Below are 25,229 nucleotides of genomic sequence, written 5' to 3'. Positions count from 1 at the left end.
CACTGCCTATGCGGGGCAGAGCCGAAGGCAGTGTGTACGTCGCTACCGCTGCCAGGAACACAGAAAAGCTGAAGAAGCCTGCGCCGGAATGAGGGAGGAAGAGAGGGGGTAGACGGACATGCTCGTCTTTGTCCGCTTCGCTTCCCTGCCCTCTCTGTCTGGTCCCGTCCGAAAGGGAAATTACATCAGAGGAAGGCGGGACGCAGACAGAGAGAGCAGGGAAGCGAAGCAGATGGAGGACGAGGTTTTTTGTAAACTATTGGCGCCAGTCTCACGTCTGTCTGGGGGGGGGCATTGCCCCCCTCACCCCCCCCCCCCCCAGTCTACGCCCATGACCGCTACCGAAAGATGCTTAAAAGCAGAATGGACCTAACCAACTATTGACCAGTAGCATCTATTCTACCAATTACACGAAAGCGGACAGATCACCCCCATGGGACACCTGAATGTGGAGTACCCCAAGGATCCCCCCTGATGATGATACATTTGGCTAAACTTCAACACCTCAAACCCTACAAATATGCAGCCTCCAAATAATGCACTCCTGGGCAGATGCATTCCAACTGACACTAATGCAGAAAAAAACCACAATGTCTTGTTCCTCACCTCACAACATAACACAAAAAGCTTCCCTACCATAACCACCCATACTGTTCTCTGCCTGTCTCTCAAAACTTGGGAATTCTAGGAGTAACCATAGATCGAAACCTCACTCTCGATGTTCTATTCCATGTGGATAAGTCATCTCGATTACTGCAATGCATTGTACGCAGGCTGCAAAGAGCAGAGCATCAAACCAGACTCACATTTGGAAAAACCAAATAACCATTCAAGAGCCATGCAGACGCCCCAATCTACATGTTAAGCCTTGTGAAACCACCTTCTCCTACAGGAGCATGAAGTTATGGAATGAAAACGCAGAACCTCACTAATCCACCTCTGAAAACCCTTCATTAATCTCTGCACACTGCTCCCACTGCAACACAGGCCAAATCAAACTATCCTCTACCTTCCTCCCGTCCCATTGCTTAGCTCTGCCACTGCTGCCGCTTTGGAGGTACCGCAGGGTCCTGGGTAACATCAACCAGCTGCGTGCTGACTTACTCCCCGACGTCATTTCCTGTCCTCCGCCCTATCGGCATTTCCTCGCCCCCTCCGTGACGTCATTTCCTCTCCCGGCGAGCGAATCGGAAGGAAGGCTCTCCAGATGATCCAGGGGGTCGACTGAGCCCCACTTATATAGCTGCGAGCCACTGTGACATCACCGACGACGCTGTGGCCCTCCCGACAATGGCAATGACCATCTGTGGGAATTCCCCGAGATGGCCACCAACAATGGCAAAGAGAAAATGCCCACAGATGGTCATTGCCATTGTCGGGAGGGCAACAGCTTCGTCGGTGATGTCACAGTGGCTCGCAGCTATATAAGTGGGGCTAGGCGACCTTACAGGAACAGTGGGGCGGCGCAACCCCAGGAGCAACGCTCGCGCTGCTGCCATCTCTCCCCCCTCCCAAGCAACCAACGTTCCTCTTATTAGGCGTCGTTCTCCAGCAGGCAACGCGTAGGACAACCAAATGCCGACGCTGCTGGTCCTGCTGCCGCGCACTACCAGCCAATCCCGACAGGAGGTGGGGGGCGCGAGCCCTCCCCACCCTATCCAATCACGCTACAGGCACAGGGGGCGTATTCTTCAGCTGCACGCTCTGGTAAGCCGCTAAAAGAAAACAGGGATTTGTTTTTCAATAATTCTTCCTAGGATTTGCGATGCAGGGGAGAGGAGAGAATGCCCTTTGCCCTTCGCCCTTCGCCCTGAAACCCGGAAGAACTTTCTGTTGGGCCTCATCAACGAGGTTAGATTGAGAACCAACCAGGAAGAGACGCAAAGCACGTGGCTTTGAGCTGGGGCGGGGCTTTGCTTAGCGCAGTAATGGTGGGCCGGCTCTGCGCCCTCCGCTCGCACCACGGCCTTCTCCTCCTGGCCGTTGCCCTCGCCGTCTGCGCCCTTTACTACTCTGGCTCGGAGCCGAAGAAGCATTCCAGCAGCAGCAAGGAGGACCAGGCGGCGCGGAGCCCGAGCCCCGAGTCGGAGCCCGGGCCGGCCTTGAGCAAAAGCATGCAAGAGCAGCTGAACATGCAGGACCTGCACCTGCTCATGATGTACACCAAAGCGGACAAGAGCCCGGCGCTGGGGGCCAAGTTCCGCCTGGCCTTGGGCTCTCTGCTAAGGTCCGGCAAACTGGAGGCTAGCGAGGTTCTCAATCTGCACTTTGTGACTGACGAGCCCAGCAAAGAGGTGGCCAAGACTGCCCTGAGGGATGTGCTGCAGGGAGTCCCCTTCAAGTACAAGGTACCTAGCCCAGGATCTTTTATTTTTTTGTTACATTTGGCAGGCTCAATGCGGCTTACAGGTACTTATTTGTACCTGGGGCAATGGAGGGTTAAGTGACTTGCCCAGAGTCGCCTGTGCATCTGGTAGAGCGATATAAATGCTAATAATAAAAAAGCCTTGGTTATTTTAAGATGAACGTTGTGGTTTTATGTGCATGGAAATAAAAGTTAGCAAATAACAAGGTGGGATCTTTCATTTTGTGTCTAGTGTGGAGTGGAAGAGTGGCCTAGCGGTTAGTGTGGTGGACTTTGGTCTTGTGACTCTGGGCAAGTCACTTAACCCTCATTTGCCCCAGGGTACAAATATAACAAAAAAAATAAAATAGACACGAGTCTGTGGAGTTCCCTGGCAGTCTTATACTTTAATCCAGTTTTTACATTTTCCAGTAATGCCTGTTTCCAGGGCCGGCCCTAGGGTTTCTAGCGCCCTCCTGCAGATATCCAGAGGCGGGATCACTATGGCTGTGCCCCCACAGTAGACACACCCCTTTTACCAGCCATGGCATCATTGGAAAATATTACACCAGTATAGAAGAAAAATAACTTAGCACACAGACCAGGAATTAGGAGAACAGTCTTGCCAACTCTGAAAAACAATGTGTTATCAAAATTTCAGAATCTAACAATTCAGACACTTGGCCTTGCAGTCACACATGGTAGAACAGAGATAACCCCTCTTCAAATTCTTCAAAAATTAGCCTGAAATCCTAAGAAGTTAGGCTCTGCATGCAGCTTAGGATCTAGCTAGGACAGACTTAATCAGCATAAACTAACATATTCTACAATCTGAGTTGGAAGGAGAGATAGGTGATGGTTAGGAATTGAAAGCAGGCATCTAGCCCTCCTGTCCTGTGCGTTGCTGGTGTTGTGGGGTGGGGTGGAAAGGGTGGGTCATGTGCAGCACTAAACAGCAGGTCTCTGACAAAACGAGGTTTCAGGCTCTGCTGTCTCTGAGCCCTTTCTGGGCAGAGGTTAGCTGAGCTCCAAGAGTTATTTCGGAGCCAGATTCAGTTGGAGCAGTGAGTCCTCTGACAAACACAAGGAGGATATTTCTCTACTGGGATGGGGGAGGAGATGGGACAGAGAGCTGACAGCTTTGGAGCCAGACTGAGATGAGCAGCAGAGATTAGATACTGAAAACAAAAGCCTCAGCAGAGCGCCTTTGAAGGTAGGCGCCCTCCTGCAGTGCTTACCCTGCTTACCGGGTTGGACCTGCCTTGAGGTTTAATGATAAATATGGTACCGGGAAGTCTTAATAAAGATTTTAAGCGGTATGCTGTAGATAATGTAGCGTCTCTGGTGCATACACTACATGCTACATTATCTACAGCATACCGCTTAAAGTCTTCCCGGTACCATATTTATCAAGGATTGAGGTTTAATGATAAATATGGTCTGTGAATAAAGTTATTCTCTTTACTATCGTAACCCTGTTTCCCTGGAGTCATTGGTCCACTTCCCACTCTTCATTTGATTTTCCTGTTTCCTTCCATTACACATATATGGTAATATTCAGTTAAATTTTTATATGTATACAAAAATGGCAATCCTTTCCTTCTTGTGTTCACATGCACAAAACCATGTAGCACACAAGTATGAAACACCTGGTGCCCTTCTCTGAACACATTTTTCTGGTGGAATACCTTAGACTTTGCAAGGGTCCTCACTCTCATCACCATCAAGGTTATATTCATGTATCTGCCATATATGGGCCGCATAGTTCCTCCTGAGTTTGCACTCTGTTTACTTGCAGAAAGTAAAATTATGCTGATGACAGCAAAACTAGGAAATCTGAGGACTAGCAGGGCCATCTTACAGGCCTAGTATAGGAAGGAATATACATTTCCCTCCTGAAAGGCCAAAGAGTTTGAAGGTGAGAGACTGGGTTCTTCAGGGAGTGTCATACCAAGTGCTTAGAGACAAAGGACACAAGGTTTCACAAAAAACAATATAGGTAAAATTAATAATAAAAATGTATTGGTAATGGGACAAAAATGATATGCAGGAGAGGTTGATATGACAAAGGAGTAGCATTAAAGGAAACGTTTCATGAGGAAATGCTACAACATGCTATTAGTAGCATATCTTTTGCAACATGATACAATACTGAAGACACCATGAAGAATAAGAGCAATACAGAGAAAACCAAATACTAAGCACAGGAAGAAGAAAATAAGAAGTCCGTAATTGTAAAAGTTACACAGCTAGAAAGCTGCCCAGGCAGTGTCACTTAAACAGTTCATTGCAGTGATAAGCAGGTAATCCTGATGACAGAGGAGACTGCAGTGGTCAGGCTTGGTTCTGGAATTGTGAAGCAGCAGTGTAGACTAGCGCTGGCAGGGTTCAAAAGACTTGAGGTCCTGCTTCCACTGTGGGGCAGCACTTTACAAAACCAGAACACTACCAGTGATTTCATGGTAAGAACCCTAAAAGGGAACTTTAAAACAATACAGGAACGTAAGACCTTTGAAGTCAGAATGATTAAATATTTTGACACCCACCAGACAGGTCTTAACAAAGATCTGGGTTTTCTAGCCCATTATAAACCAATAAAATTGTACTGCTTTGACACCCTCTTTTCTCCATGCATATCTCCCTGTCTCTCACCTACCCACCCCCATCCTGTTAGACTGTCACTGAAATGCTTTGATGTTTCAGTTTTATATATACTGATCTGACGAAGAAGGGCAACCTTCGAAAGCTAATCAAGAAATGTATTGTTATGACCAATAAAAAAGGTGGTATCTTATTTTCTTTTCCATGTTTTATTTTTATTGATTACCTTTAAAAATTCCTTTCACTGAAAGACAAAGAATAGTATTACCACAAATAAAGGTTCTTTGGAAGATGTAATCCTTTATTTAAAAGTTTTACTTGTGCTTTAATGCTGTCCAAGAGATGTTATGAGAAATAGCCTTTGCATTTGACACTGGGATTGGTTGTATATTGTACCCCTGACACAGCTTGAGAGCGAAATATGGCCTCGTCAGGTCCTTAATACATACAGCGGAGGAAGTGAATGCACACTTACCTCATTCATATTCATGTGGCATGAAGAATATCTAGAATCTGGCAGCTAATATTTAATGCTATGAAAAGCAGGATTGTGCATTTAGGCTACAAAAGAGGATATGTGGTGATTGTGTCTGGTGATCTTGTTACAAGGAATTAATTTATACCTGGGGATAGCTAGAGCACTCGCTAATGTTTATAATTTTTAATATATATATTTATATTTTAATTGTCCACCAGTTGCCAATTAAAGCAACAAGATTCACAATACACTGAATGAAAGAAATTAAGTATATTTATCTGGATTACATTAACCTGCATTACCAGGTTTAAAAAAGAACAAGAACACTATATATTCAGATTCAGGAGGGTTTATTAAGTTACAATTTTAGCAATTAACGTTGCAGCGAGAGATAAGAGTCTTAAGAGATCTTACAGAGAATCTGTGCTTAAAGTAGGTAGCAGGTTTTTAAATCAGAAGTTATAACTTACAGAACAGTCTTTGTTGTTCTACTACTACTACTATTTAACATTTCTAAAGCGCTACTAGGGTTACGCAGCGCTGTACAATTTAACATAAAGGACAGTCCCTGCTCAAAGAGCAGTTGTAGAGCATGCTGTGGTCCAGTGAGGAGCCATGAGGCAGAGGCAGGTCCCAAGAAGAGCAGGATAGAAGAGAGGGGGCAGGTATACATCTGATGACAGGCAAATGTTTTGTTTATGCTTTTCCTCTGAGTCCTTTGTCTTCAGTGGCTTCTCCAGACCCTCTGTCTGCAGTTCTGCAGAAGTCTTGATGAGCCTTCAAGTATCCATCTAGTCATGCTTTTGTTCAAGTGGGAAGGGGAGAGGAAGCTGTATCTCTGTGAAGTCAGTACCCTTTTGTCTCTGTTAAGTGTTCCCAAAGGGAGGGGGAAGAGGGATTTGGAGTTCAGGTCAGTTTCCCTGTTGCAGTTTCAATAAGTCTTTTAAAGCTGTATTTTTATATTGGTATATCTGATTCAGCATAATCAATAATTATGCTACATATATTTCAATAATCCTGACAAACTGATATCATGTTACAATCTTAAGGTGACCAAACAGGTGAAAGCCAGGAGGAAGCTTGGGGGGCATAGGGAGAGGAATGGCCAGCAGGAAAAGGGAGGTGGTGATACCTCTGTAGAAGTCTTTGGTGAGACCTCATTTAGAGTGCAATTCTGGAGACCGCACCATCAAGCAGATATAAAACAGATGGAGTTGATCTAGTGGGTGGCTATTAAAATGGGATCTCACAGGGTAAAGTTTGGGAAGTACAATCTAGAAGTTAGATGCAGTTCTTTATATAACCACTAGAGGGAGTCATTTGCAAGCTTGTTCATAAGCAGCAGAATTTCTTAGCTTGGAGCAAAACGCAGGGCTTATCCAGTCCTGGTTGAACATGAAGAGACAGTCCCTGCTCGACAGAGCTTACAATCTAATTTGGACAAACAGGACAAATTAGATAAGGGAATATTAAAGTGAGGATGATAAAATAAGGGTTAGGAGTTAAAAGCAGCATCAAAAAGGTGGGCTTTTAGCTTAGATTTGAAGACTGCCAGAGATGGAGCTTGACGTACAGGAGTTTGAACTGTATGCGGAAACGGAAATGCTTCCCAAATAATAATAATAATCTTGTATTCTGTATATTGCAAAACAATTAGTTCAAAGTAGCTAATACAGGATAACCAGTACATTCCAGGAATACAGTAAATAATCATATAAAAGAGAGAACCATTAGGGCATGTAAGGCTTCATCACTGTTGCAAAACAAATCTTTCCAAAACTGACCATAACTCATTAGGAAGGAACTTCCAACAGGTAGCTGCTTGATAAGAAAATAATGTTTCAAGCAAACGTGAGCACTTCAGCCCCTTTGTGCTGAGAAAAGCAAAAGAAAGAATCAGGGAGACTTATACAGGGTCTGACCACATGAATTCCCTCGAGACGCTAGTCTGGTCTGGTATTCAAGCAAGTTAAATTTAACATTTCCTGAGCTAAATGAAGAAACGTGTGTTACAGCTGATAAAGGAAAGTGATCTTATAGCAGGGTGTTGGGAGTTTCTGAAACTGAAGTTTGCTTGAAAAAACTCTTCCTCTGTTCTGATGGTGGATCTGTCTGATCCTGGGTGCACGTCTTTCACCCCCCTTGAACTGCTGGATCCTGTTAGGAAATATTCTATTTCTGTACATCCGATCTGATAGCTGGTGATGATGAAGGCTCTGCCTTTTTAAATAGACCCTGTCTCCTTTGTAATCAGCTTACTCCCTGGTCTGACGTCACAGCTTTGCAGAAGGCAGACAGGGCTGTCTTGAGGGTGAAATTTTCTTGTCAATTTTCTCTATGGTCTAATAAAGCGCTTGGAAAGATAAAAAGGCCAAAAGAAAGAGGGTCTCCCGCCTTTCCCTTCCCCCTATCAATATATCACTAGAGAGAGAAGTAAAGGTTCCTTCTTGTTAGAGCTTACAGGCATAAGCATACCTGGTTGTTAAATTAAGGTGACCAGAGCCCAGGTCATAGATATCACGGCTGCCTCAGGCCAGTTGAAACACAAGTGACACCAGGTGCCCCCCCCCCCCAACCCGTCAAGGCTTTAATTTGGTGCTGTTTAGCCTCTGTAACTCGTTTCTGTGCGCCTTCATGCAGGTCGTTGTGGAAGGCTGAAGAATTTGCTTTACATTGTTTTTTTTTAGGGGGGGGGTAGTATTTAGAGGTTCTAACAATGGTAAAATCTAAAATTGAAGGTTTTATTTTATAGAAATTGATTTTCTGATATGATTATTTGGATTTTGCTCACACCTTTTTCAGTAGTAGCTCAGTTTAGTTTTTTTGCTAGAGTTTTTAGCAGGCATGCATGACGGATTAGCCTTTTTTATGCAGAAAAATCTCTATTCCTGTGGTTTAATTGCAGGACATTGAAATGCATTCATGAGCTTTGTCGGTCTAAGTTGGAAATGTTCATGAGGTGAAAGTTCTCCTCCAGATGGTAAGAGTGTCAGAAAAGTTGGAAATCTGACTAGTTTGCAGCCCTTAAAGACAGAGGTTTGAGCCCCCTGCTTTAAGACGTCATCGGAAATGTATATACGTATGGTAGATTCTTGATATTCTTTGTTCCTAGTGGACTCAGTTTTGTACCTGTGGCAATGGAGGGTTAAGTGACTTGGCCAGGGTCCCAAGGAGCCCCAGTGGGAACTGAACCCAGTTCCTCCAGCTCCTTAGCACACTGCACTAACCATTAGGCTTCTCAGCAATGGTGATTGGTGCCATTTTGGTTATTTTCTCAGTCAGTACAGAATCACTCCTCACCCATTTGGACCCTGGGAATGGGTTAAGATTGAGTTGGGGCAATAGGAAACGGAGGAAGGGCAGGCTTTTTGAAAATGCTGCAGCCTGAATTTAATCTTTATTGATGCATTCTCTGTATTGCTACTGTTTGTGTGGGGGGTATTTTTGTTGGATGAACACGTATTAAATAACTTTAAAACTTTTAAGTAAATAAAAGGGAGGAGCAGGTGTGGAGCTGAAGGGCATGAAAAGAAACCAAAACTTTTGTCTGCACCACAAAAGAAAATGAGACAGCTTGAAATGTTCATGGAGTTCCTGGGTAAGAGTGGTCCCCTTTAATCTGGGATAGCCCTGGCCAAGAACAACCTGGAGATGGGATTTCCCCCTCTCCCATCGCCCTACTAGCCTAATCCATCAGAAAATCGTTTCCTTTTTTGCACACTCTTTCAGGTTTATCCGAGGTGAGTACATCTTTGCTGTTCTTATGTTTTTAGTGTTGATAAATATTTTACAATCATAAAAAAATTAACCACAACTAAATTAACTAGAATCCTAAACAAATGGTCAGTAAAGCAGATGATTCTGGTCAAAAACAGTCTGCGATGCTTTGTTTAAAAAAAAAAAAAAGGGCTATGGTTTGGCTAATTATCTAAAATCAGGAAATTTGTCTCAAAATGAGCTTCCAAAGAGTTGGACCAATACAATGAAAAGCCTTTGATCTAGTCAGAGTTAATTTGGTAGCAGCAACCGGTGGTGGAATTGTTGAAAAGGCCCTTGGATGAACAGACCAGAACACATCAGACCAGCTGTTCAGATAAATAGCTTAAAGTAACCTTTGTAGGAACATCAGAGAGAATATTTTCAACTGGCTTCAGAAACTAATTGTAGCACTGGAATTATTCTGTCCCAGTAACTGGTCCCCATCAACCTTGTAACATGCTTGCATGGAAGAGTAATGCACAGAGAATTACAGTATTCCAAGTTACTGGTCATGAAAGAAATTACTGAGGGCAGTAAGGTCGACATATGACTGTTTTTCGTTAATGAACATTCGATAAATCTGGCTGTGCCTTCATACTACCTTTTGGTGATCTCCTTATTCTGTGTCTGTCTGATCTGGACTTTGTCCTTTCTTTGCCTTTTTCCTTGCTTCAAAAGACACAACCAAAGCCCTCCAACACACATTGGTTCAGGCCTCCTGGCAGCTGGACACTTCTCAACCTGCTCCTTTGACAACTCTCCCTTCATCTGGTTCACAATATCAGCTCAACCACAGATCTTCCATGAAGTACCATGAGGTCCAGGTAGTTCAGCCAAGTCTCGGGGGGGGGGGGGGGGGGCGCGATCCCTAAGGAGCAGGCTTCAGAAATGCCAGGGGATCAAGTCAGGCTACGGTGGACTGAGAAGAAAGAGAAAGTCTCCCTCAGTCAGGAAGCATTGGTAGGTAGAAGTGGGAAAGGGAATATGGCCAAGAGACCCATCTGCTGCTAAACATTTGGATCAAAGTTTCTGTGGTGTATTTACAATGGATGTTATTAGTGCTGTGACAGCAGGAGCTTGACTTCTGGTATCATCATTGCAGGGATTTCATGATAAGACTTAATGCCAAGTATTGTGGCCAAAATCACAACCGGTTATGTTATGTGGTAAATATTCATTTACTGGAAAATTCTTAGAAATCAGTGGGCAAGTCACTTAACCCTCCTTTGCCTCAGGTACAAACTTAGATTATGAGCCCTCCTGGGACAGAGAAATATCCAGTGTACCTGAATGTAACTCACCTTGAGCTACTACTGAAAAAGGTGTGAGCAAAATCTAAATAAATAAATGTGTTAGGCTTCTCTGGTTATACATCCATCTGGTGGTGTGGGAGTATTCTGGATTATACTGCCAGTGCACAGCAAGTGCAGCAGATGGCGCCAGAGCATCATGCCACATTCATGTTTCCATCCCTGTTCTCAAGGTCCTGCCAAGCCCTAAATCATCATCATTGGGAACTGAAGACTGCATGTTAAAATAATGTGTAAGGTATGAGGGCTCGGTGCCAGTTGGTGTGTCTCTGTCCTGGCGTTCTCATTGAACTCTGTAGCTGAAGTCTTCAGCACCATGAGACTTACCTTGCGTGCCAGGACTGAAGTGGGGTTCTGGTCTTCATTCACCTTTATGGTGAAACAACACATATCTCTGTGTTTTAAAAGTGGGGCTGCATCTCGATTTAAAATAATCATGATTAATTATGCAATTAAAAACAATTTGTGATTAATCACTTGATTAGAGGACCAATATTTCCCCCTCTCCACTACTACTACTACTACTTATCATTTTTATAGCACTACTAGACGTACGTAGCGCTGTACACTTGAAGAGACAGTCCCTGCTCAACAGAGCTTACAATCTAATTAGGACAGACAAACAAGAGATAAGGGAATATTAAAGTGAGGATGATAAAATAAGGGTTCTGAACAAGTGAACAAGGGTTAGGAGTTAAAAGCAGCATCAAAAAGGTGGGCTTTTAGCTTAGATTTGAAGACGGTCTCCAGCCCCCAGCTGCAACCTCTAAGTTTCTCATCCCTTCCACCCTGCATTGTCCAGCATCAATCCTTCCCCCCCTCAGGTCCATTTATATCTGTCTCTTTCTTCCCTCCACTCCCCTCCCACACTGTGTACCTGGCCACCCTGCTACAGAGCAGAGCTGCGTTGCATTGAGGACAGCGCATCTGGCCAAGATGAGCCCACTTGTGTTGCTCAAGCTGTTGTAGAGTGTATCCTGCCAAGAGGCTTGCATGCTGGCCAGCAAGTGCACCCTGGAGCGCTTCACCAAAGCTTAGCGCCGCCCTGCTGGCCTGCGTGCGCCAGCTCAAGACGAGCCCCAGGGAGCTGAGCCGCAGCTGCAGTGATACTCTCGCGGCCTGCTCCTAAGCGCTCCCTCTGATCCACCTGCCCACCCCTTTTTGATTCTACTTCCTGTTTCCTCAAGGGCAGGTGGACCAAAGGGAAAGCTTTTGAGCAGGCCGCAGACAGCTAGAGAGTATTGCTGCTGGTACAAAGTTTGAGGTACCCCGAGGGAAAGAGGGGGGAGATGCAGGGGAGAATTGCAACTAATATTAACACGTTAATAGTATAGTGCTAATTGCGATTAATGTGCAAACTTAGTTAAGTGCAAAACTGTGATTTTTGTGGAAGTGCTGCAAAAGATTTGAAGAGCTGTAGTTGATGCTTTTGACCTCCCAGCTCTTTACATATTGCCCAAAATGCTGCTGCAGCAGGTGAGTTTACTGGATCTGAGCACCACCATGAGCATCCTCATTTCTGTGAACTGCATTGCTTTTGGATTGCTTATCTGATTACATTTAAGCTGACGTTGCTTGATTTAATTTAAAAACCATTGCAGTCTCCACGGTAGGGTGTTTAAGATGGTTACTGCAGCCGTCTGCATGTCCCAGGAGTGCACTTGTGTGTATGTGTTCAGATCAGTGGTCTCTCTCCCCCCCCCCCCCCCCCCCTTGCTGAAGCTGAGAGCTCTCACGGGAAAACAGTTGAAGATTATCTGAATTATGCAGCCTTGTAGCTCTCTTGTGTTAGAGTAGATTAGCCAGGTAAGTCTGTAAAATCACTTTTCTCACCCAGCTGTGCCCAGCGTTTCCTGATGCAGAGGGCAGCGATGGCATTCTGTCAGTTACTACAAAATTGTTCCTAAGTTGCACTCGATGGAGGAATTTTTTTGCTGTCTGTTTTATATTATTGCTATTATATTGCTATTATATTATTGCTATTTTATATTATTGCTCTGCCAACAGGGTGACCTACCAGCAAAGAAACATTTAAACTTTGCAAATGCTTCCAAAGCCCAGGGAGCACCTCGGCCTCACTGCTTCCAGTTGTTCAAACAAGCCGACCCTGTCTTGGTTTTACCACATTGCATGCTGTCCTGGGGAGAAGGTGCATTTTAGTTTAGCAAACAAACTTTTCTTTTTGATTCCTCCTTTTGATATACTGGCGTATCTTTAGTGGGGTTTGAATCCTTTGGGTTATTTTGAGATTGATTTGCTGTTTGTAGATGCCTTCCTGGTGGATCAGAACTAGCTGTTTCTCTCTCTCTCCCCCCCTCTCTCTCTCTTGTGTGCCTGCACCTCCCCTCCCCTCCCCCTGCCATTACATCTGACCCTTTTTCTTTCTCTCTTTTCCTTGCAACCTAAAATTGTTTAGGTTAATTTCAGGTTATCAACGGTTCAGGAGTTAAAGGGGCACATTTCCTTGCTCACATATTTCAATTTATCTGTTTTGTTTTTTTTTCTTCCTGTCTCGGCCTCCCTTAGGAGTTATAAGGGAGGGAGATTTATTAAATTTGATTTGTTTTGTTTTGCTGCTATTGTACTTCCCCCCCCCCCACCCCCACACTAAATCATTAAAATAAACCCTGGAGACCGCCATTCTCTTCGCTGGAGCTATGAGCGGAGGGTTTTCTGGGCTCTTGTTAGCCCTTCACCCCCGCTTTCCTGGAATACGAGGGGGTCAGAGCTGTGATTTAATGAATATTTCCATTATGTTCATTCCCACTATTCCAGGACGAGTGGGTAGTTATGTCCATCGACCAGCAGGTGGAGATAGAAAATACAGAACTGAACACCACTACATAGCTCCCTGCTAGCAGCTCTGCTCCTCAGTATCTTCTATCTCCAGCAGGTGGATGGAAAGACTTCCTCTGTCTCTGTTTCTGAGGCCTTGCTCCTGGTCCAGTTGGTCAACTGGTTCCCAGTTGAGCAGACATACCTGGTGGTGCTGGATCCCTGTTGTGCCTTCCTCCTGGGGTGTTCTGCACCTTTTCCCTGTTTGTCCTCTGTGTGAGAGCCTGCTCAGCGACCAGTCTACTCAGAAGATGAGGAGTCGCAGGCGACACAGTGGCAGGCCGGTGCTGCTGCCGTGCCCTGCTCTGAAAGGGGGGGGGGTGACTGTGTTCCCAGGTAGTGTGGACCCAGGGTGCTGGGTCCTTTCTGCTGTGGGACATCGATGGGAGCACTGTGTGTCGGTGCTACAAAAAAAACCATGGAGGAAGTGGAGGAGCAGTTTAATGATTGGATCAGTGAACCAGGGGAGTCTGGTTGAAATCACAACTGCTCCTTGAGGTCTTTGGCAGATACTAACAGACTTTCCTCCGAAGACAGAAAACTGCCTAATCTACTTGAATGTTTAAAAAAAACATATTTTTTTGCTTGTTTGTGCTGTGCTCCGGTTTAAAAAAAAAAGCAGGTGTGTAGCGCAGTGCGCCACATGTTTTCCCGCGCAGCGGCCATGGCAACCCCTGCTTAGTGTGCGACCTGCTGCCCGTCTTGCAGTGAGCAGTGTTCCTCCTTGGGCCGCTGCACGGTGTGCAGTTCGGTTCCCAAGTGGAAGAGCTGATTTGGGGCTCGCACATACAGGGCGCGCTCAATCACAGCGGCGCGTTTCTTTCGGCTCTGGTCCCCGGTTCACGGCCTTAGCGCTTCGCCTCAGAAGGAGGCGGGAATGGTGGCCATTTTTTTTTTCAGTAGAAGCGAAGCCCCTGCGCAGGCATGTGTGGGGGGGGGGGGGGGCGGGGGCCCTGGGTCAGGGCCAGGGCCAGCCCCTTCGTCTCTTCTCCAGCAGGCCTGGCAGCTCTGGGAAGAGAGAGGGGATCTCCCTGCCTGTTCCCAAGGGATCATGACTGCTGCCCCGTGGCGACTTAGTCTCAGATTGGGCGTTCTTTCTTCCTTGCTTGAGGACTGATACTGAGGAGCTGAGCTGCTAGCAGGGAGCTACGTAGTGGTGTTCAGTTCTGTATTTTCTATCTCCACCTGCTGGTCGATGGACATAACTACCCACTCGTCCTGGAATAGTGTGAAGAACTAATGGAAAGAAAATTATCAGGTAAGTCCTAATGTCTCCATACTGTCAGCTCCACTGTTCTGAACAAATGGGTTGTTTATCCCTTCCTACCAACAGATGGAGATGAAAACTGAATTCTACCAGTGACATCACTGTATAAGCTGTGGTGCTCCCTGGAACAATCCAGTATTTTTCTCGACCTTCCAGCAGGTGGTAGGTCGCCTGTTGGTGCCCCTGTCCCTGGCCTAGCTCCCCGCTCTGCTGGTTGCGACCACAGAGTTCGGTCGAACGTAATGGCCACTCCCAGGTTTACGGTCTCTGATCGTACCTGGTGGAGCACAGAGCTTGGCTCCGCAGCCCTGATGCCGTTCATGGGAACAGTGACCGGTTTCTTGTCGTCATCTTTATCTTCTGCTACTTTTCTAAGTGTGTACCTGAGGCAACGAAGAGTTAAGTGACTTGCTCAAGGTTACAGGGAGCTTTAGTTGGATTTGAGCTAGGCTTCTCAGCTAGCTATTCTGCTATACTTTTGTCTACAGCTCAAGGGAGTCGGAGTTTTCTGTGATAGAGTGGGCAGGGCATGTCTACAAGGGATGCCAACATAGACAAACCAATCAAGCTAGGGCATCTTCAGGATTATGGCAAAATGGGGTGCAGGAATCTAGTCAAATTGTGTCACCTCCTGGTGATCCTGAATTATAGGTTCAGTCTCCACAGTTATGGGATCCAAGGACAGAGATGAGCCACTACTGGGTCTCCAGGTTCTTGTGTTCGTGTTCCTGTTGCTGCTGCAAGGACTTATTCCACTGATAACATCAGTGTAACACATTGCACCATAGCTGCGCATACCACCAGTCCCTTAGGCCCTGATGCTCAGAAGTAAACGCAGGCGCTAGAGGCCATGAGCACCAGACTAGTGTCCACATTTACTGGCGCACAATGCTGAAAGACCCCTACCGTGGGAAACAATGAGCACACCCACCATCAGCGCAAGTAGCACGCTAATGCATGCAAATAGGGGTCATTTGCTATTCCTTCCGATGCTCCTACAACAGCACACTCCATCAGGGCACTCATACTGCTGCAAACCCTACGCCAGCTCAGAGCTGGCGTAAGGGTGCTGAAGAGGCAGGAGAAGGCCCCCCCCTCTCTGATGCTCTGCCCTACCTAATCCCATACTGTGTTTTTTGTTGTTTGTTTAGCAGCCTCCCAGGCCACAGGGTGGAAACAGGTCATTTAAATTCTGCCACAGAGCTCGTTTTCCCATCCTCTGCAAATATGCATCAGACACACAAGACACCTACCAAGCAGAAAGGCTGGCTCCCTGCAATCAATGAACCAGGAGTAAGGCTTCTTGCAGCTACACATCCTGGCTGTGCCGATTTCAGCGCCAGTGTGAACTGGCTTCTCCTTCCCTTCGTGGGAACCAGGCTGCAAAATTCCTCCGGATTGTGGACACTCTCCAACGTAAACATGTCCACCAAGCACCGTGATCCATCTTTCCTTCTGCAGAGCTTTGTGGCCTTGTGTGCATGTGCTGGGCACGTCCCCTCCCTCCTTACTTCCCATAGTGCTAAGCATTGGGAAATTCTTTCTTGGCGCTGTAACAGCAGTATTTTCCGGCACTGTTTTGTACAGCACCATAGTGCTAAGCATTGGGGGCTTCAGTGACTTAGCTGGTATCTCTGCCTGGACCGCTACCGAAATAGCCTTGTTGAGAGAGACCTTCATTATTACCACCTCAGAGGGACCCGTATAAACATCAGGCTGACTCGTATTTAGCCATTTTATTATCTCCTCAGAGCCACCTACAAAACCCACTAAGAAGACAAGGGGTGTGTTAAATTGAGAATAAGGGTGCAATGCCTCCTACTGTTACCCCAAAGAGTCCTGTCAGTCGCCTCATTGTTCTTTAAGCTACTGCCTCAGACAGTATCACAGCAGCTACCCCCGTCCTGCTAGAGCCCACAGAAAATCCCTGTATTTTAGGGATGTACATGGCCAAGGACATTTTGTAGCAGGCTGTGCAGGTGGAACATAGCTACTGCTCATTCCTTCAGCTGTGATTCCACTGTGCACCACCTCTAGTCCAACCTGCTTTGATAATATCTCTCCTGAGAAAGAGGGATGTGGAAGAAGAGAGCGCAATAGGGATATGTTGGAAGTGCCCCAAGAAGAGAGAGCTGACTTTGGAAATGGGGGGGGGGGGGGGGGCATTTGATCTTCTGTGGTCCTCGAGGGCCCCAATCCAGTTGGGTTTTCAAGATTTCCACCATGAATATGCATGAGAGCTATTTGTATACAATGGAAGCAGTACGTGGAAATCTTGAAAACCCAACTGGATTGGGGCCTCAAGGACCATATTTGCCCACCCCTGTTCTATGAGATAAAGGACTTAGGATTGGACCAGGAATCTCAAATGGAGAATCCAGGTCCTTGTGTTGTAAAGACCCTGCAGGGCCAGTATTAAACATGTTGGGGCCCCAAAATCCACCATCAGGGTAATTGCCCTGTTTGCACCCCCCCCCCCCCACCCATAACATCAGACCTGAGAGCCTGGACTCATGACCAGTTGGGTCCCTTGTGGTTCAGCCCACAGTACATCTTTTTTCCTGGGATGAAGAAATTACCCATAGAGATTTCTCTTGGAAACAGGGAGCTGTGTTCAGATCGAGACCAACGATCACCTTATTTCTTTCTAAAGCAACGTTTTGCCAGCCTGGAGGTGTCTGAGCCATAGAGAGGTTTTTTTGGGGGGGGGAGGGGGCATCACCTGGCCATGGTGGAGAATCAGGTCCATCCCTGCATTTAGAGTCCACAATTGAATTGATTATTGGAGCTGATGCCAAGAGAACTGATTGGAGCGGAGGAGGTACCCAGTTTCTGCGAGATGCCCGACCTTGTCATGGAGACTGGCACCCTAGGAGCATCCATTCCTGGAGTACGGGAAGGAATGGAAACAGGACCTGAGACCTCTTTAAGGATTATGCCTTCTTTCCTCTGTGACCTTTCTGACGTCCCAGCAGTGCTGACCATAATCTTTCTATCCACGCTAGGAGAAAGGTACTGGTCACATTGCTAGCTGCAAGATTAAATCAACTCTGATTTCCCTAGGAAAAGCTGCAGTACAAGTCAATGAAGTGCCTATGTTCAGCAGGGTAAAAACAGGGCTGGGTCAGTTTGTGTTTGTGTCGGGGGAGGGAGGGGGGTTGGAAATGGAGCCAACTGTACTTTAAGATGGACTGGGATGAGCACACACAGTTCCTTTTAGCCCAGATTATAATGTCAGCCTAGTGTTAACCAACCTTCCCTCCCTGTCATGGTGCTTAATATTTGAACATCCTTGCGTCTCCTTGGGGGTGTTGCTGTCTGAATTTTAAGTTCTCTGATGCAGTGCAGGAATGTAGCACCCTGAGCCATCTTTCCACACTGTAAATAGCTGGGCTGGCCAGTACTTTCTGTTCTAAGCACATTGCCATTGTTTTGTTTGAAAAAGGGGAGCGATGGTCACAGGACTGGGTAGGGTAATGAAGCGGAGCCAGATACAGCATCAGCTCATCTCTTGGTTCTTCAGTTATTACCTGATAACTTGGGCATTTCAGGGAAACTGCTCCTGATATTTGTGTAATCCCTGTATCCTAGAAAAAAAGATAGCAATGAAATAAAATAATCGTTAGCTGTTAACACATTGTTCCATGTTGGCGCTGTGTGACCTAGTTTCTGATGGGATAAAGAGACTTAATTGGGTCAGTTTGATCCCAATTTTTAGTGGTTATATGATCACCTGAAAAGCATTTCTGGCCTTGGTCCTCTTTAGGTAAATGTTTGTAGCCAGAGATAAACCTTATCACAGCAGAAAAGGCAACTTGTGGAACTATCGGGGATATTGTAGAACAGAGGTGGGCAACCTTTCTACACAGAGGGGCTGCACGAATGTCAGTATTATCCCTAATGGACCGCAGCATTACCTAATACATAACCTGTGATAAATAAGTAAAAATTGAACTAAAATGATTGAAACAGACTGCTTGAGTGGCTATTCTGAAAACATTTGCAAAATAAAGTATTTAAATCATCAAAATAGTGGTTAAGAAAATAAGCATTGCCATTTTGGGACAGACCGATCTATCAAGCCCAGTATCCTGTTTCCAGCAGTGACTGATCCAGGTCACAAGTACTTATCCCAGGAGTAAGTAGTAGATTTTCCTAAGCCCATCTTAATAACCGCTTAAAGACTTTTCTTTTAGAAACTTGGCCAGACCTTTTTTAAATTTTACCACATTCTCTGGCAAAGAATGCCAGACTTGAATTAACATGTTGGGGGGTCCTTTTACTGAGGTGTGGCCGAAAAGTGGCCTGCACTGGTGTAGACGCGTGTATTGGACACGCGCAGGTCCATTTTTCAGTGCACCTGCAAAAAAGGCTTTTGGGGGGGGGGGGTGGACATGCGGCAAAATGAAAATTAGCATGCGTCCATTTTGGGCCTGAGACCTTACCGCCACCCATTCACTTAGCGGTAAGGTCTCACGTGTTAACCGGGCGGTAATCGGCATGCGTACAATGCCGATTACCGCCCGGTTAGCGCTGCGTGCCTGGAAATGTTCCGCACACTTAGTGGGGGTGCATAAAAAATGAAATTACAGCTCAGACCACCCGGTAGCTGGTCGTTGGGTGCTCGTAGGCGCCTACGCGGCTTAGTAAAAGAGCCCCTGAGTGAGTGAAGAAATATTTTCTCTAGTTTCTTTTTAATTTGCTACTTGGTAGCTTCATTGTGTGGTCCCCCCCCCCCCCCCCCCCCCCCCCCCAGTCCTTGTACTTTTGGAAAGAGTAAACAAGTGGTTCACATCTACCTGTTCCATTCCACTCTTTAACCTTTCCTCTTAGGGAAATTGTCCCATCCCTGTTATCATTTTCATTGCCTTTTTCTGTATGTTTTCTAATTCTGCTATACCTTTTTTGAGATGTGGTGACCAAAATTGCATATACTATTTAAAATTAGCGCACATATTTTTTTCCGTACCATCTCAGGGTAAGTTACGTTCAGGCACACTAGACATTTCTCCTGTCCACAGAGGGTTCACGATCTAAGTTTGTACCTGAGGCAGTGGAGGGTTAAGTGACTTGCCTAAGACAACAACGACCTGCAGTGGGATTTGAACTGGGCTTCCCTGGTGCTCTAACCACTGGGCTACTCCTCCACTCCTTTGTTCTGTCCTGCTCATTTGGACCAAATTAGGGCTGGGATTTAGTGCCAGGAGTTTTCATTTGCAATTATTTTGAATTCTTTTAGATCCTTCTTAACTTTATCCATTCATTGCAGTGATGGTCCTTGGCTGGGGCCACCTACTAGGGCTCCTTCAGGAACTCTGTAATCATGAGCCCTAAATCCAGGCAGTCGGTTTCACTGTTGTACAATGACTGGGACTTCCTCACCTTCCCTGGGGACTCTGAGCACTGCATCTATAACAGCCCCAGCCCCTGCCGAGTCTTTTATCATGAGGATCAAACCCACAACCTTCTGTATGATGATGCAGAGCTCTGACACTGAGCCAACAGGCTGACTTCTCTTTGGTGCGGCGGATTATTTGCCTGGCACCCCTCTTTTTGGTGCGATGGACCATTTGCTGTTGCTGAACAAATTGCAGTCATAAGAGATGGAGGCGCAGTCCAGTGGGCCTGATAGTTTACTGTCCTCGGACAGCCTAGATCTGACCACAGTATTGGAAGGCCCTAATCTGAAGGAATCATAGAATCACTTGTGGCAGGAAAGTTTCAGGTATTTTCTTTCTAGAATCTTATAGAGGTTAATTCTAATTGGCCTTTTAATTTATGTTAAACCCCTTGAGCCCTTGGTACTCAGATTAATACGATGATGACGGACTTCATCTTATGTCAGCCATCTTTCATCTAGTCAGGTTTCCCAGCCAAACACTATCAGATGACCCAGTAGTGAAACCTAGTTAGACAATTTTTTTTTTTTTTGGGGGGGGGGAGAGGGGAATTGGTACATTAAGTTCTCTTCTGTGCTAAGCAGTCATGATATTGATGACTGTGTGTTTAACTGAAGCTTTGCTAAGGCCCGCTGGAATTTTTTGGTACCATAAGGAAGATGGGGGAAGTCTAGCAGTCAGAGCCTTAAAGAAATTTCATGAGATCTTTGGTCACCGTGTGAAGTCTGCTGTGCTACAGATCTGGTCACCTTGATCACATCACTCTAGCTGGTTTACTGAATTATGTTTACATGGCTTCTTTTTCTTGAAGTCCGATTGTCAGCAATATGCTGTGGGTCCATCCACCTTGCAGGTGGCTGCCTATGTTGGGCAGACTGGATGGACCGTCCAGGTCTTTCTCTGCCGTCATCTACTACTATGTATGTGTCTGAAGTAGTAAACTATAAAGCTTGTTGAGATTTGGTTTTGTAAAAATGCCGTATAATGCCAACTTATTGTTATTGATCTTTATTGGTATTGATGCGTAAACCAGTACAAATGAAAGCAGTGCTTCCCGTGCAAAGACTGAGGTGGTTGTCCGTGTGCAGATATGTGGGGGATACAGGAGGTTAAAGAGGACGGAAGAGATATAAACAAGTCTCTTCCAGAGATGAGGAAGAGGTAGAACCATCCAGTGTACCTGAATGTAACTCACCTTGAGCTACTACTGAAAAAGGTGTGAGCAAAATCTAAATAAATATTGAAGATTCTACATGGAATGTTGCTATTATTGGTGATTCTACATGGAATGTTAATGTTGCTATTCCACTAGCAACGTTCCATGTTGAAGTCGGCCCTTGCAGATCAGCAATGTGGCCACGCAGGACGTCAGACTCACAGAAATAAAGCCTGCGCAGCTGCATTGGTACAAACTTAGATTGTGAGCCCTCCTGGGACAGAGAAATATCCAGTGTACCTGAATGTAACTCACCTTGAGCTACTACTGAAAAAGGTGTGAGCAAAATCTAAATAAATAAATCTAGAGGATATAAATTGAGATACTGAGTGGGTAGATTTAGGAGTAATGTCAATAGAAATAAAATTAAAACCTAGAAAAGTAAATACCTTTTTTTATTGGCCTAACAATACATTTTAGTCCAATAAAAAAAGGTATAATCTTATTTACTTTTCTCTGTTTTATTTCTGTTGATTACCTTTAAAAGTGGACTAACAGGGCTACCACATCTCTACTCAGTATTGTCAGGAAGTACTTTTTTTCATGGAGAGGGTGGAGAATGCCTGGAATGACCTCCCGGGGGAAGTGTTGGAATAAACACACAGGATCCCTAAATAGAAACAGGATAGTATCAAAACAAAACTGAAATGACCTTAGAGCAGTTGTGGTGTGTTAATGGGCAGGAGAGGTGCTTTTGTCAGCAACTTCCAGCAGTGGGGGAAGTAGGGTCCCTCCGTGCCAGGCAGACTTCGGCGGTCTGTGTCCTGCATATGACAGGAGTGAGTTTCAACAACCCCAGTAGTTTGGGGAAATATGGCCAGTGCGTAGTGGATTTCTACGTTATGACAAAGACATATCAAAGTATTTTATTTTATACCACATTTATTTCATATGAGTGCAGATACTGTGTAACGTGGTGGGGGAGGGGAGGATATCTGAAAGTTGATTTCAGCACGAGAAATATTGTTACTTAACATTGCAGAATTGTTGGTTTAATCTTAAGACCTTTGAAGCCAGAATGATGAAATATTTTGACGTCCACCAGACAGGACTTAAGAAAGATCTGGGTTTTCTAGCCCACTATGAACCATAAAATTCTACTGCTTTGTCACCCTCTTATCTACCATCCATCTCTCACCCACCCAGCTCTCCCTGTTTCTCACCTTACCCACCCCACCCTCTTCCTGTGAGACTGTCATTGGAGTGCTTTGATGTTTCACTTATATGTACTGTAATTTATCAACATTTTCTTATTTCTGATCTGAAGAAGAAGGGTTATGTTCGAAAGCTAATCAAAAAATGTATTTAGTTCAATAAAAAAAGTATTTTCTTTTCTATGTTTTATTTCTATTGATGATTACCTTTGGTTTAATCATGAATTGATATTGAATGTGAATATTGGGTAGACTGGATGAACTGTGTAGGTCTTTATCTGCCATCATCTACTATGTTACTACTAGCTGTTGAGCCCGTAAAAACGGGCTGGTATAGGAAAGGGGGGGGGGGGTTGAAAGCCCCTTCCCGTCGCCGCTGCAAGGCCCCCCCCCCCCGAGTCGCCGCCACCCCTCCATCCGGCCCGCTCCGTTATTGAAACAGCGAGGGAACGCAGCACACAGCTCTGCTCTGTTGAGCTGCCATCGACCTTCCTTCTTCTCTGCCTGTGTCCCGCCCTTGTGTGATGTAACGTCGTCGAGGGCGGGACACAGGCAGAGAAGAAGAAGGAAGGACGGCAGCTCAGCAGAGCTGTGTGCTGCGTTCCCTCACTGTTTCAATAGCGGAGCGAGGGTGGGGGGAGCGTTAGCGACGGCGGTTTCGTCCCTCGCAAATGCGCAGTACAGACCCTCTCTGTTCCGCCCCCATCATCACGTATTGACACGGGGGCGGGGCAAAGAGGGTCTCTACTGCACATTTGCGAGTGAGTACGACACTCGCCATTTATATGTTTGATGTTAAAGGGCATATGGTGGGCATCGGAGAGGGTCCGGAGAGGGAGGGGTTAGGGCAGTTGGATGGCAGTGAGAAGAGGAGAGAAGGTGTGGGAATTGTAGGAGGGAGGTGAGCACCTGGACCTAGAAAGGGGGGGGGGGGGGGGGAAGACAGTTGGACGTGTAATGAACTGAGTCTCTTCTGCACAGCAGATTTGTTATCTTGGAAACTTATTACTCATCGCAGATCTCCTGAAATTTAATCAGTCGCAGACAAGATGTGAAGAGCTCTCGAGTTCAGGCTCTGATGCAGCCGTCACAATAGTGTCAGCGTGGGAGAGCTAAAATTGAAAACCAGTCTACTGTCTCCCTCTGAGCCCTTTGCGCTCTGGGCCATCCTTCACTAATTGGTTTGGGCAGTGGAAGCTCTTGTGCTAGTCAGTGTTAATAACGTAGTTCACACCTGAAGAAGAGAGATTGAGGTTCATTATTTCTAATCCAAATAATTGTCTGTGAGACAGGCCCCTTAGTTGAAGAGCAAGTCAGTAGGATAAGAAGGAAACGGAATTGCTGATTTCTGCATAAGAAACGTGTTTAGCCTTCAGGGTAGGGCAAAGAGAAGAGGACGTGTATGTAGCATGCAGCCACTTCTGGAGCGAATGGCTTGGCAGCACTTAATGCTATAATTCGGTGGTTGTTATTTTGGGGCGAAGTGAGGCACAAGGAAGTTGACTTCTGATGTTTGACTCCTGTTTTGGGATGACTTCTGATGGGTGGTCCTTGCTGTATACCTGCAAGGATTGTTAAAGGAAGGCCAAAATGTTTTGTCTTGTTTAAAATGCTGTTTTAAGCTTTAATCGCTGTATAATGTACAGCGTTTTCTTCTCTAACCAATCTGTTAGGATCAGTCCTGAAAGAAAAATGTAAATGTCCTTCTGCCAGTTTCTGAATTATGCAGTATCAGTGATTTTAAAATTAGCACAAGTACATTTCCTGACACAGTAACCAGTTCTGCTGTCAGTCTAGTCATTTTTAAAAATTTTGATATACCAAAAAAAAAAAAAAAAAAAAATACTTGGATAGCAAAACCTAGTGCAGGGGAGAGCAGTGGGAGGTTCTGAAGTTTATTAGGATTTATTTGGCTATTTTTTTTTATTATATTTGTACCCCGCGCTTTCCTACCCATGGCAGGCTCAATGCGGCTTACATGAGGCAATGAAGGGTTAAGTGACTTGCCCAGAGTCACAAGGAGCTGCCTGTGCCTGAAGTGGGAATCGAACTCAGTTCCTCAGTTCCCTAGGACCAAAGTTGGTCTAATTGGTCTAATTATAGAGAGCTCGGCAAATTGGAGTTGTCAGTTAAGAAGGCGGGTGTGTGGAAGCAAACATATTTTTGGCCATTCCTGTCAGAGTACAGCCTGGATGGGGAGAGCATGTTTTCTTTCCCAGACACCCTTGGGACATCTCTGTGCTACTTTCTGTTTGATACACACTGTGCAGCTAAGGTTATTGCTAAAGTTATGAAGGCTGCACATTTTGTTATGTCTCTGTTATAACAACCATCAGAATGGGCATTTTTTTAAAAAATGTTTCTTTTGACACGACACTTCCTTCTGTATCTTTCACTTTGAGTTCAGTTAGAACTGGAGCTGGGATCTGATGCCATGAACATTTATTCACAGCTCAATGGGGATTTTTCTCCTAATCCCTCTCTGTTTACTCCCTCCGCTGAGAGGGGGGGGGGGTCATGCATCAAAGCTGCTTCAGAAATAATTGCAATTCTGGACCCTACACCCACCTGCTAGGTGTCACCGTTAACAGATCGACCATAGTTCTGCCTCGCCAACATCCCCAGGTGACCTGAGAGGTGGAAAACCAGGCGCCTCTGAATGGCCGTGTGCCATGGTCGACTTGAGCGCGCGTTCTGTCTCGGCACCCCATCAGTTTAAGATCTTGTGGGGAGAATGACATTGAAGAAGTTTTGATAGGGGTACTCCATGCGTTTATTATTTTTGTTTATATGAATTTTGCTCACACTTTTCAGTAGTAGCTCAAGGTGAATTACATGTGTTAGTCTGATTAAGCATATGATCTGT

At 45.6% G+C, this 25,229-nt stretch overlaps 1 protein-coding gene across 1 annotated transcript in view; it reads left to right on the top strand.

The window, feature by feature from the left end:
• The first annotated feature begins 1,863 nt into the window (after positions 1-1,863).
• LOC115459088 (xyloside xylosyltransferase 1-like) overlaps positions 1,864-25,229 on the top strand; it is a 115,577-nt gene continuing 92,211 nt past the window's right edge. Inside the window, exon 1 of the mRNA XM_030188956.1 lies at positions 1,864-2,348. Within this exon, the coding sequence (XP_030044816.1) occupies positions 1,929-2,348 (420 nt within the window). The 5' untranslated portion in view covers positions 1,864-1,928. The remainder of the gene's footprint in view (positions 2,349-25,229) is intronic.

This window comes from Microcaecilia unicolor, unplaced genomic scaffold (genome assembly GCF_901765095.1).
Source record: "Microcaecilia unicolor unplaced genomic scaffold, aMicUni1.1, whole genome shotgun sequence".
Classification (NCBI taxonomy): domain Eukaryota; kingdom Metazoa; phylum Chordata; class Amphibia; order Gymnophiona; family Siphonopidae; genus Microcaecilia; species Microcaecilia unicolor.
This window is presented reverse-complemented; position numbering and strand designations above follow the sequence as displayed.